The sequence below is a fragment of the Heterocephalus glaber genome, unplaced genomic scaffold (genome assembly GCF_053883595.1).
Source record: "Heterocephalus glaber isolate CG9 unplaced genomic scaffold, H.glaber_assembly_v1.0 deba00001720, whole genome shotgun sequence".
In the NCBI taxonomy this organism is placed as follows: domain Eukaryota; kingdom Metazoa; phylum Chordata; class Mammalia; order Rodentia; family Bathyergidae; genus Heterocephalus; species Heterocephalus glaber.
Genome location: NW_028258433.1, coordinates 2,009,389 through 2,023,411, shown reverse-complemented (window position 1 = coordinate 2,023,411; position 14,023 = coordinate 2,009,389). Strand labels below are relative to the sequence as shown.

Genomic DNA, 14,023 nt, shown 5'->3' with positions numbered 1-14,023 from the left:
TTGTACATATAACTGAATTAGATAGACATTAGTAATATAAAATTAGTTTGGAGACAAAATAATTGTAAATACTTTGATTTTATTTAAAAATTATATTAATGTTACCCTAAGCAGGCTTGAGTTTTGAATACAGGCTTTTAATTTTTTAGTTATATATCTCAGTCTTGGTATGGGAAATTGAAGTATGTTGGGAGAGAAAGTTTGTAGTGTTTGTGTGTTATGGGGGATGCTAGATTTAAAAGACAGAAGGGAGTAGTTGGAGGTGAAGCTGAAGAGGTAGGTTGGAACTGTGACTTTAAGAATTATTTTGTTAAAATCTGAGTACGACAGACTGATGCACCATTTTCTGGAACCCATTAAAGCATTGTTCTTCCTTTGAGCATACGTTTGAGCTAAGCTCTTCTCAGTCTGAATGTAGAGATCTCCTTGAGGTTCTTACTTGGATTGTTTTGTGTGGAACATTACTGGGTCACTTTAACACTAAACATGGCAAGAAAATGCTGAACTCAATTTTTGGAATATGTGATAAATTCAAAATAAGAGGTATTGTCAAATATTAGACATTGCTAAGATATTTCATGTGTTCTTTAGATTTAATTTGACCTTTTAAAAGGCCAGGAATGCTTCTAATTTATAATAAATGAGATTTAAAAACCCCCTGAATTTCAAGATTATGGTTAAAAGCAATTAAGATTTTAATAGTATAGCTATTATAGCATAACTTTTAGAAATTATGAAAGCTGGATGAGTTAATTTCTTATTTATGAGGAAAATTAGCTGCTTCAGTCCTCTGTATTAATGTTGAGTGTGAATAAATATAATGTTTTACACTGATTCTGTGACTATTATGTGCCAGGAATGATGCTAATATTATCATATTAAAGTTAAAATGTTGTTACGATATTTTTTTCCTATTTTATGGATAGAATTGAGGCCTAAAGAAATTTCATCTTTTGCCTGAAATCATAACTAAAAATTTATGGTGCCTAGATTCATACCCAGAGTTTTCTGTCTGAAGATTTTGCTGTTAGTTACTTTTCTCGTTGCTGAGACAAAATACTCGACACCCAGAGTTAAAGGAGGAAAGGTTTATTTAACTCAGTTTGTAGAGTTTTAGTCTATAATTAGCTGGCTCTAAGGCAGGGTGATGTGGCAGATAGGCCTTGCAGAGGAGAAATATTTCATGGTGGCCAGAAGGTAGCAAAGCAACAAGGAGACCTTAACAGCATCTTTCTACCCCTTTCATCTTACCAAGACTACCAGATTAGAGCGGTGCCAAACCAATCAGTGGACTGATTTAGTAATCACATGCATTTAATCCTAGCATCACACACTCTAGATTCAGCCCTCTGAAAAATTCCTATGACTGCGTGAGGTTGGAGGGGACATCTAGTCTATAGACCATAACAATTGCCTTCACAAAATATAAACTTGAGTAGTGTAGTTTGATAAATAGTCTATGTTGAAAACCCTCTTACACCCCACCAGATACTATTCCACTGTCTTTAGGCTTCCAGTGTTACTCTTTAACAGTTGGCTGTTCATGTATTCTTTCTTTGTAAGTACTCTTTCATTTTTCTCTATTACTTTAAACATTCTTCAGTCCCTATCTCTAGGTGTGAGCTTGTTTTGAAACTGAGAAGTTTGTCTTCTTTCAGTTTTGGAAAATTCTCATCCACAATGATTGAATATTGCCTTTTTCCCTTTTTTTTCTGGAATTCATAATAGACATATGATGGATCTTCTCTTCCTACTCTGCAGTTTTTAAACTTGCTTATTCTGTCTTTAGATGCTTTAAATGTTCTGGGTAGTTTCCATGATTGTAAGTTTTAATGCTCTAAGTTAGATTATTTTTTAGATATGTTTATTTTAAAATTGTTTTATTCCTATGGTGGGTTGTATGTGAGGCATCAAGTAGCTTTTTTGTTTTTTTCTTTTTTTGTACCAGGGATCAAACTCTGGTCCTTGTGCTTTCGAGGCAAACAGCAGAACCACTGAGCTAAATCCCCAGCCCTGTGGGTTGTATGTGTTGGGGGAGAATACTGAGGATTGAACCCAGGATTTTCTCACTGAGCTACATTCTCAATCGTTTTCTACATTTTATTTTGAGACAGCAGGGTCTCACTGAGTTGCCCAGTCTGAGCTGAAACCTGCAGTCCCTCTGCCTCAGCTTCCCAAAGTGCTGCGATTACAAGTGTGTGCCACCACAATTGACATCCCTATGTTGTTAAATGTATTTATTTTATAGTAACTAATAAATTATCAGATGCTTTCGCTAATGGCATAATTCTCCTATAAATCGAATCAAGTGACTCTTGCTCTGGTGAATTATTTTCATTGTTTCTTGTAATTTTAGTTGTAACATAAGTAGAAATATTCTGAAGCATGTGTGAATAAACAGATTTTAGTATATCTGCATCCTTTTTAGCAGTAAAAAGCAACGGATTACTGTTACATAAAAGGACAGGTTTGAATTGCAAAAGCATTTTCTAAGTGAAGTCAAACACCAGAGTTTAAGTTGTTATAATTCTGGAACAGACAAGACTATAGTGAGAAATGAACAGAAGAATACACAGGGTTGGGGATTACCTGGAAAGTGACAAAAGGGAGTTTTCCAAGGTGACAGAGACACTGTCTCCATTGTGGTGCAGTTTATATACTACTTCTTTTTTTTTTTGGTACCGGGGATCAAACTCAGGTCCTTGCGCTTGCGCAGCAGGCAGCGAAACCACTGAGCTGAATCCCTGGCCCCTAGTTTATATACTTCTTAAAACTCATCAGCTTATATACGTAGAGTTCATGAATTTAATTGTATGAAAATTACATCTCCAAAAAGTAGAGGTTTGGATTGGTAGTATAACTTGGTAACACACGCACAGAAGTAGGTGAAATTCATCAATGGTCTCAGAATAGTGATTACTGTAGAAGAAAACTAACTGGGAAGGGATTTGAAGGATCCACTTCGGGAGCTGTAAATGTTCTATATTTTGTGGTATTACTTGAGTATAATGTTAGTCAGCTTTCCATTACTGTAGTAATATACTTAAGAATATCAATGGAAAAGAAGAGAAGTTTATTTTGGCTCAGAGTTTTAGAGATTGCAGTCTATGACTGCAAAGTCCCATTACTTTGGGCCTGTGGCAGCACAGTACATTTTTTTTTTTTTTCAGAGTAGGAAAATTTATTGAGAGAAAGCCTCTAAGAGAGACATAAGGGGGACTGGAAAGTGGGTTGCCCCTAGCACAGTGCATCTTGAGGGAACATCTGGTGGTGTTTACCTCATGTGTGGTATTAAAAGAGAAAGCAAGAGACTAACATCCCACAATTCCCTTGTAGGGCTGGACCCCACCCCCACCCCACCCTGTGAACTAAGAGATCTCTCACTACCACTAGGCTCTAGTGGCTTTTAAAGGCTCTTAGAGCTACTACAACCTCTGACTAGTGCCATGCTGGAGACTAAGCCTTTATTTAACACACAAACCTTTGGGGGATGTTAAAAATACAAAATGTACCTCATGGCTTTGCCCTTGAGTGGGTAACCTATTTTCTGGTCCTCCTTCTGTCTCTCTTAGACAGAAACTATCTTTCTCTCAGTAATTTTTCCTACTCTTAAAAAAAAAGATACAAAGTGTGTAAGAATTAGAATATAAAGTTGAGAAAAGTCTCTAAGAATGCAAAGCAAAAGAAGAAAAGGATCGGAGAGAAGATGATTTACAGGACCAGTCTAGGAAGTCTAATATTTGAATAAAAGATTTTTTCAGAAGGAAAACAAAAAAGTAAGAAGGATTTATCAATGAAATCATTCAGAAAATTTCCTAAAGTTGGAAGGCATTAATTTGTACATTGAATGAATCGCAAATAGGTCCATTTCAAAACACATCAAAAATGTTAGAAAATATGTCAAAGAGAATATTCTACAAGTTGCAGAAAAGGGGAAAAGTGGATGATGTATAAAGAATCAGGGATTTGAATGATTTCATTTGTCTTAACCTGATATTAAAACCTGAAAGGGAATGTATCAGTGCCTTCAAAATTCTGAAGGAAAAGTATTTCCAAACTAGAATTTAATAACCACCCAAACCATCACTCAAGTGTGAGTAAAATAAATGCATTTGGAGGCATATGTAGTTTCAAAAACTTCATCCCCCATCTGTGGAAAATGTATTCCATAAAAGTCAGGGAGGGCCGGGGATTTAGCTCAGTGATTGCGCTGCCTGCCTCGAAAGTGCAAGGTCCTGAGTTCAATCCCCGGTCCCAAAAAACAAAAAAGTCAGGGATTAAACTAAGAAAGAGAAAGGTAATGTGGTACATAAACAAGGACAACAGAGGCAGAGGAGCTCCTCAGGATGGAAGGAGATGCCCAGCTGAACTACTCAGGAGAATAGATACAGTGTCTGTCTCAGAGCAAAGGTTCCATTTGCCAAGAATCTTGGAAGATACAAGTATCTCCCTTTGGAATAAAGGAGAAGCATATGTGTTGTTTACTGTGATTAATTCAGGGTCTGTAAATTTAGGGTTCCTTTTCTGTATATGCAGATGTTTCCCTGGCCCTTTTCTAATTGCCCCATGGGAGTTGGGGAACTGATGTAAAAAAAATACCTTGGGTTTAGGTAGTTTTCTGAACATTTTTTATAATTTTAACTCTATTTAGGTCAATAGTCCATTTTTAGTTCATTTTTGAATATGATGTAAAGGTTAAAGGTCAGTTTTTGGTTTTGTTTTCCGTCTGGAATCCCAGCTTTTTTTTTAAAAGCATCTTTTTTTGTGGAAGAAATTGTCCTTCCCTCATTGCATTGCTTTGGGCCCTTTGTTGAAAATTAATTGGCTGTATATGTATGGATCTATTTCTGAACTCTTTAATTTGTTCCTCTGATCTATGTGTATATGTCATTCTCACACTGTTATTACTGTAACTTTACAGTAAAGTTTGAAATCAGTATAATTCTTCCTACTTTTCTTTCTCAAAACTATTTTGTCTGTTCTGTATCTTTTGTATTTCCATATAAAATTTAGAACCAGCTTGCCTTTTTTTTTAAACAAAAGAATTTTGACTGGTTTGCCTTGACTCTGGATCAATTTCAAGATAAAATAGACATCTTACTAATTAGTGTTTCAGCTCATGGAAACATTCACATATATCTGCATTAATTCAGGTTATCTTTAATTTCTTTTAGTTTTTGGTCATTAATAGTTTATACATCTTGCACATATTTTAAAAAATATCTTTGGGTAATTAGCACTTTTGAATGGTTTAACTGTTTTCATTTTAGTTTCCAACTATTTGTTGTTAATAGATATGAATACAGTTGATTTTTTGTATATTGACCTTGTATCCTGAGGCCTACACAATTCACTGACTAGTTCTAGAGCTGTTTGTAGATTTCCTAGGATTTTCTCCATTAATGATTTTGTCTGTGAATAAAAGCAGTTTTACTTTTTTTCCAATCTATATGGCTGGTATTTTTGTGTATTGCCTGTTGCACTGGTTAGAACCTGTAGATTGGATGTTGAATCAAAGAGACGTCGGGATTTTTTTTGTTTTGTTTTGTTTTTGGTACCGGGGATCGAATTCAGGACCTTGCGCTTGCCAGGCAGACTTGGTGCTACTGAACTAAATTCCCAGCTCAAAGAGGTGAAAGCAAACATCCTGGCCTTGTTTTTTTTTTTTTTTTCTCTTTTGGTACCAGGGATTGATCTTGGGACCTTGTGCTTACGAGGCAGGTGGCGGAACCACTGAGCTAAATCCTCTGCACTGGCCTTGTTTTTGATCTTGGAAGCATAGCACTTAGATTTTCACAGTAAATACAATGCTAGATATAGGTATTTCATTGATAAACCTTTATTAGTGCTTTCTATTTGGTTGAGGACACTCTTATTCTTAGTTTGCTAAGCCTTCTTAATGAATTGTGTTGAATTTTCTCAGGTGCTTTTCTGCCTCTACTGAGTTGATCATTTATTTCAGCTCTATTTCTTAATATTGATTGGTGTTAAAATACAAGCTATCTTTAATTTTTGAGATAAACCCCACTAGGTCTTAATGCATTATCCTTTTCATATATTGTTGGATTGATTATCTAAAATTTCATTTTTTTTTGTATCTGTGTTCATGAAGAATATTGGTATGCCATTTTCTTATAATATCTTCAGTTTTGGTATCAAGGTAATAATAGCCTTAAATGTAAGTTGAAAATGTTTCTGCTGCTTTTGTTTTCTGGGAGAATTTGTTTAGAATTGGTTTTATTTCTTCCGTAAGTACTTGGTGTAATTCACTAGTGAAACCGTTTGGGTTTGGAGTGATCTTTTGAGAGATAAGGTGGGGAGGTTTTAAATTACAAATTCAATTTTATCTATTGATACAGGACTATTCAGGTTACTCTTTCTCCTTTCCTTCCTCCTCCTTGCTTTCTTCTTTCTTTTCTTCCTCTTCCTCCTTCCCCCTGTTCCTCATCCTCATCTTCCTTTCTCCTCTTTGAGACAGCATCTCACTTTGTAGTGCAGACTGACCTTCAGCTGGCTAACTTGCAATCCTCTTGCCTCAGCCTCCCAAATTCTGGGATTACAGGTATGTGTCACCACATCCCAGCTTCTATTTCTGCTTGAGTAAACTTTGGTATGTTGTGACCATCACAGAATTTGTTCATTTCATTAAACTTTAAGTATTTCTAATATTTGTAGTGGTAGTCCTCCTTTAATTCTGACTTTGATTGTTCTCTTTCCTGGCCAACCTAACTGGAGTTTCATTCATTTTATTGATCTTTCTGAAGAACCTATTTTTGACCATATTGAAATTTCTTTGTTTTTCTGTTTTTTATTTCATTGATTTATTTCCTTAGCTTTACTATAACTCTTTCTTCTGCTGCTTTTGCATTTAATTTGCTTCCCCTCTGGATTCTAGATAGAAGTTATGAGCAGGAATCAGAAAACAGCAATCCAGGGACCAAATATGTATAGCATGCTGTTTTTGAATGGGCTATGAACAAGGAATGATTTTCACATTTTTTAAATGGTTGAAAAAAAATCAAAAGAATATTTTGTGACATGTGGAATAAATGAAATTCAGATTTTAATGTCTATAAATAAAATTTTATTGGAATATTGTATAGCCACAGTTAATTGTTTACATATTGTCCATGGCTGCTTTTGGGTTAGAATGGCAGAGTTGAGTAGTTGTGTCAGGGACTTGTGGCATTCTCATTGCTGTGCATTGCTGCTTGGTGCATTGTAATCAGTGTTTCAAGTGCCTACTAATACCATACATTTTGCTTTATTTTTTGTCATGCATACCCATCGTGTCAAAACAAGAAAAGATGAAAAAGTCTTGGAATGTTAATACCTTTAAAGCACGGTGAATTGTGGATTAGTAGATAACAAAACATTTTATTATGCAGTGACATTATAATTGTGCTGAAGGGAAATACAAGATATATTCATGTTACCAGTCTAAGAATTCATCACAGTATTCCCAACTCACAAGAAAGTAATGGTTAGAAGAATTAGAAAACACATCTTAATCGAGTAGAGGTTCTTCACGGAATTAAAAAACGAAAATGAGGTAGCACCTAGAGTGGCTCGTTTGTTAGCCAAGCAAGGGAGTCATTTACCAATAGTGAGTTAACTAAATCATTTTGGATTGCAGAAGGCACAGAATTGTGTCTGGAGAAAATAAATTTTTAAAAATAAGTATTAGCCTTTTGGCATGAACAGTTTCATGAAGAGTTGAGGACATCATTAATCAATTACAAAACAAAACAAATGATTTTGAGTGGTTTTCCTCGGCTCTTGATGAGTTGGCGGATGTTACCAGTACTGCTCAGTTGTTGTTTATTCAAGATGTCAATGCTGAGTTTGAAGCTGTTGAAGAATTAGTCCTAATGAATACTGTGTGTGGAACAACTGCAGACATGAATATTTTCAAAAAAATTAAGCAAACACTAGTTCTGTCCAACCTGAAGTAGAATCTGCCAAGATGTGTTAGAACCAATAAGGGTAAAAATTGTACAGAACAGAAATAAGTTAATAAAGCTGTGAAAATATGCATAAGATATTTAAAATTAATGATCACTCACTGTTATTTCTTAGGCATTTTGCATATAACATTTGAATTATGTGATAAGGAACTAGAAATGTTAGCATTTGCTCTTGTGGACCTAGCCATTGCTAGTTCCATGAATTTTTGTCAGAAATAGAAACTGAATACAGTATCCTCTCCAGACATCAGTTTGATGGCTTAGTAGTAGAAAAGCTTTATTGTAAACTTTTGAGCTTAGCGCTGAAATTGAAATTTTTCTGAATGAGAAGAACTGCTCTAAATAGCTATTATTGAAAGCTGAATGGTTTTAGAAATCATTTTTTTGCTGTAGACTCAATAATGTTTCTTAATGCAATATAAAATTACCAGACAAAACAGTGCTTTTATTGAAAGGAATACTGTTATTTTAGTGTCAACTGATGTTTGAATAACACGTAATATCAAGCTATTTTACATAGCTTTTCCCTACTTCAAAAGTTAAAGAAGTGAGATCTCCATTCCCACCCAGTTACTGTAGATTAATTTTCAGATCTAAAGCTAGTTTCAGCAGTATTTTACAGACATTGATGGAAGTGTAAAGGAAATTTCCATATAACAAAATCCATTTAACTCAGTCCAGTTCCTTTTACTTACCCTTTAATTGAAAGTGACTAATCTGCAAACAAATGACAAGAAAAAAGGCAAATACGAAGAGAAGAATAAATTCTTTCATTGCCTCCCAGTGAATATACTGAATAGAAATTAGTATGTGGCAGTGTCTGATACTTTTTGAAAAAAGACATTTTCAAAGATGAGATATGTAATATCTAATTAAAGATCAGTACTAATATATGAACATTTGTGATTGATTTTAATGGTAGGGAACACTAATTTTGAATTTTAAGTGAAATATTAGCCCTAAAAACAGTTTTGTTCTTTTCATTGGGAAACCTGTCTTAAAGAAAGCTATATTCAGTTGTTACCACTATAGTATTATGAATTTCATCAATAAAAATTAAGGAAATTTTTCTCATATAAGTACTTGCAGCATATTCTCTGTTTTGTTTGCTAGTTCGCGAAACCTTATTTACTGGTCTGGCCCTTTATAGAAAAAATTTGCTGACCATTTCTGTACATCAGGGCATTTTTATCCTGCATAGTGGTTTACCTACACTTAGCAGAATTAGTGCTAGTTTTGTCTCACAGTGATTTTTGGAGAAAATTATTTATGGAGCAGTTTTGTTTCTACTGGATGTATTAATTACAGCCTGTTACTGTAATAAAATCTTATTCATGTTAATGTTGTAAATTTGAAGAAGAGGCTTTCTGTGATTGTCCTGAATTTTGTGGCTATATGAATCTCCCGAAACACTGACATTTCTTATTGTGTACCAGTAGAGTACTGTTTGCTGCAAGTGTGAGTCGCAAGTAACATAATACTGCCTTCATGGAACTTAACAGTTGCATAAGTGTATGTAATATGCTAAAATACAGTTATTTCAGGAATGTCTGGAGTCAGTTGAAATGCATAGAACCAGTTATGATTAATTTTGAGGAGGAATTCTTGAAGCTCTTAAGAATATATGTGATATGGGCCAGGGATTTAGCTCAGTGGTTCTGCCGCCTGCCTTGCAAACACAAGGTCCCAAGTTCGATCCCCGGTACCCAAAAAAAACCAATATATGTGATATTCAGAGTCAGGAAGGAGGCAGGCTACCCAAATCAAAATTTAATTCCCTCAGGAAGGCATTAAGAAATACTTTCATTTTTCTACTACATATATTCATTGGTTTACTATTCCAGGAAGAGGGCAATTTGGACTCTTTCCCAGGATATCATCTTCTCTATCATTGGCCTTCCTATTTTTGTAGTCTTGGGAGGAAATTATCTTTGTACAGAATCTTTGAATGATTCTAAGGGACTTTTGGAAAGTCTGGAGAAAAGCTAGAACTACTGGCCTGATGGTTTTTGGTGGAAATCAGAGGTTCATACAGTATTCTTCCTAGCATCTTGTAGAAAGGAAAGATTAATGATAGTTATTTGCACAGCCAGAAGATTACAAGTTGAGGTTCAGGGAGGACTCAAGTAGTTTAACGCATAGATTTTTACTTAGATTTCAATTATATGGGGCAATTACATTCATATAAATGATGAATGGATGGCTGTAGGCTGTTCTTCAAAATATGTTCCTTAAGTATGACCTTTTATTCTCAGGACAAAAAAAAAATCTTGCTGAAAATTAATTTTTGTGATTTTAGCTGACATCAGTGGAAACTATAGCATATTTGTTTATTTATATGATATTCATATATCTCTATATTGTTAGGAATAAATTGATTAGAACAAAGCCAATTCATTTTTACTATTATTGCAGCTTGTAATTATAAATGAGTGAGGAATACTGGTGTCAAATTCATTGATGTATAAATAAATAAATAGTTTAGAGCTGCTTTCCCTAATATCTCCTTGGGTGTTCTTTTGTGATCTACTTTGTACTTCCAAAATTGGAAACATGGTTCAGTATTATAAGATAACCTCAAAGAAGGAAAGGTAACTATTTTGACTTTCAAAATAGCTTTAAGCAGATATTTTAAAAAAATATTTTAAAGTCGGTGCTAAAATTTTTTAAAACTCATTGTTTTGTTTAGGTCTCTGAAAGATGAACTTGGCTGAAATTTGTGACAATGCAAAGAAAGGAAGAGAATATGCTCTTCTGGGAAATTATGACTCATCAATGGTGTATTACCAGGGAGTGATACAACAGATTCAGAGACATTGCCAGTCAGTGAGAGATCCAGCTATCAAAGGCAAATGGCATCAGGTAAGCTCACATTAGTGATGAAGACAGCAGCAGTCTATTATACTTGAGAGATTGGAGTTACAAAGTTAGTTTGAGATTTTGTAAATAGTTCTTATTTGTCTGAATGCTGAAATATATTTCAAATGTATTCTGAATAATTTTCTAATGTCTTCATTAGTTAATATTTTGTATATTTTTGATCATATCTTCAGTGAAGTATATTTTGTAGGTGTTTAATTTGAATTGAACCTATTTTTAGTGTTTTGAAATATAATCAGTTTCCTAACTAACTGTAAAGTTTTGAAATAGCGTATTTCTTTTTTTTTTGGTACCAGGGATCGAACTTGGGACCTTGCACTTGTGAGGCAGGTGAAGGAACCACTGAGCTAAATCCCCGGCCCCAAAATAGTGTATTTCTACTTGCCATTTCTTCTTTATTTTTTTACATGTAGTTTTGGCCCATTCATGAAGCTTTTTTTTTTTTTCTTTTTTGCAAGGCTCTGTACAAATACAAATGAGTCAGTAATCTAATAAAAAACATTAATATATTTGCTGTCTTCTGACCTTACTTGAATATATATAGTAGTACAGTTAATAACTTGAATTATAATTTCCTCAATTATTTTTAAAACTTAAAATCTTTTAAAAATTAAAATACAAAGTCAAAGGATTGCTTTGAAGTTTCCATTTAATGTGTTAATGCCTTTCAAGTATTTCTTCTAATTTTTCCAGAAATTAGTGTTTTACCAAGTTTTGAGGGTAAATTCGGCTTATTTCCCAGCTTGTGTTACCAAACGAGAATGAGAACACCATACTTGCTCTAAGTCAGATTGAAATTTTTACTTCTTCTATTATTTGTACTACCCATAGGCAGAAGTGTGTGTGTGAAATGATGATTGTTTCTGTTCAGATATTTCATTGTATTTCTTTCAGTTTGTAAACTTCATTTCTCCTAGTTAAGCATATTACATAATTGGATATATTAACAGTTGAATTTTACCTAGATTTTTCTTTGGTTCTGTAACTTCTGCATATGTTCTTTTCAGTGTATTTAAGGTAAAGATGAGAAAATTTCTTATGTTCTGCTATGTAGTAAAATGTGCTTTCTGATTAAAAAGAATTAAAATGGTTAAAATGAATTTAGAAAAATAATTTTCAACCTTTATGTTTGCTTTTGATAATTTGTGTGAATCCAGAGTCTGAAAACACAATAATTTCCACATAGTACATGTTCAAATAGTTCTTCTTTTTTTTGACAGATTTGTCCACTTTATTCTTCTTGTATAAAAATGCTATGTTGTGACTACTGCTGGAGTTTGAAATCCTCTGTACAGAGACTGTGGAAGGGGTTTTTACAAGATGGTCAGTGAATTCTTGGTAGGGAAACTTAGTGAACACAGTCTCTTTCCAGAGGTCAGGGATCAGGTAGCTGTAGGTTTTGGAGATGGCATCAAAGATGGCCTTGGTGAAGTTACCCAGAGTGGCAGTGCGGTCCCTGGCAGAGGTGTAGTCATCAGCACTGTGCCAGCCATCAGCAGCTGCTTCTTGGGCACAGCGACTGAGATGACACCAGTACCTCAGACGGTAGGGTCAGATGCACTAATAGAGAACCACAGCAGCCTGTCACCTTACAAGGGACAGTGGGGCTAGCTGATCTCGTTCTCTTGTGGCTTCTCCGCACAGGGACAATGAGGAGCTTGGCCAGGATGACAGCTCCTCAAATGGCAGTAGCTAACTCCTTGGAGCACTTTACATCCAGACCAGTATGACCATTGTAGTCTCCAGTGGAGACAAATGCCTTAAACCTGGTCCACTGGCCAGAAAGAGTTTGCTTCTGCACCGGCATGATCTTCAGAACATCATCCTTAGGGGTGTGCCCAGGAAAAAGTCAATAATCTCAGACTCCTTGATGGTCAAGGAGAAGAGATACATTTCTTCCAGGGGCTTGATCTTCATCTCCTTGACCAGCAGGCCCAGCTTGGTGATAGGAATCTATTCCTTTTCCTGGGGCCCTTGCTGCACTGGCCTCATCCACCATTTGGTGTTTTCCAGAGGAAGAAGCCAGATACATTTTTTAAACATAGAGAAAAATCTTGTCTTGAGCTCAAAAGCTTTACCTAGTACTTGAAAGAATTTAAACCAAGTGAAAAAGAATCAGATTTTAGGGAAAGGAGAATTTACAGGAAAATATGAAGTGCATAATTTATAGTATTATGATGCTTCTGGCTTTTTAACACTTGTGGCAGGCATTTCATATTTAGTGATACAAGGGTAGGAAATGCTGGAGAAAATTTTGGCCGACAATACAATATATTTGCAAATTTATTAAAAGGATTTAGCAAAACTAGATTTTTGGGAATGGTTATTACTTATTAGTTATTTAAATTGTATTGATTATCATTATATTCTTGGGTAGAAGTGGAGTTCCATTATGAAAAATATATAATTTGTTATGAAGAGATAAAATTGTTTTTTTCAAATCTGTCTCTGTTCTTCAGATTCTCTAGATTTTTCTGTTTGACTGTTTTAATGACACATTTTTGCATACTTTGAATAACATTAAAGACTTGTATTTTGTATCATTTTATTTATAATTTATATGAACTTGAAACAGTTTAGCATAAAGGGTTTTTTTTTAAGGTTCGGCAGGAATTATTAGAAGAATATGAACAAGTTAAAAGTATAGTCAGCACTTTAGAAAGTTTTAAAATTGACAAGCCTCCAGATTTCCCTGTATCTTGTCAAGAAGAACCATTTAGAGATCCTGCTGTTTGGCCGCCACCTGTTCCTGCAGAACACAGGTAAGTGGGACTTCATATTCTCTTACTTCTAGGTAATTGGTTCTCAGAGTAAAGCTTTATTTGATCAAAATATGAAAAAGTATTTTTGGAGGATGTACAAATTGAATGTCTTGTTTATAATTTTCACACCTTACATATTCAGTTTGTATTTGATAAAAAGCAGAAGTAAATCACTTGTCATATCTTGCTTTTAGAATGCTTTACAACTGGAATATTAATAGATGTTCTAAAAGTTATCAGTTAAGTAAAGTCTTTTAGGTTCCATGTATCAGCATTAAAACTTAGATAGTTTTTTTTTTGTTTGCTTAAGGAGATTAACAACTTGAAATGAAATAAATGGTGGAGAAATGAAATTCACTGGCTTGAACCTGCAGTGTTAGTGTAAAAGGAACTTCACCAACAGTGTTTTAAGTG

The 14,023-nt window shown here is 34.5% G+C and overlaps 1 protein-coding gene and 1 pseudogene across 4 annotated transcripts in view; one reads left to right on the top strand and one right to left on the bottom strand.

The window, feature by feature from the left end:
- Positions 1-14,023, top strand: part of Katnal1 (katanin catalytic subunit A1 like 1) — a 130,515-nt gene that overhangs the window by 14,526 nt on the left and 101,966 nt on the right. For all 4 annotated transcript variants that reach the window (XM_004854786.4, XM_004854785.4, XM_004854788.4 and 1 more), the window contains exons 2-3: positions 10,657-10,829; positions 13,449-13,609. In XM_004854786.4, coding sequence (XP_004854843.1) covers positions 10,668-10,829; positions 13,449-13,609 — 323 coding nt within the window. In that variant the 5' untranslated portion in view covers positions 10,657-10,667. The remainder of the gene's footprint in view (positions 1-10,656; positions 10,830-13,448; positions 13,610-14,023) is intronic.
- On the bottom strand, positions 12,101-13,223 carry LOC106010221 (small ribosomal subunit protein uS5 pseudogene; annotated as a pseudogene).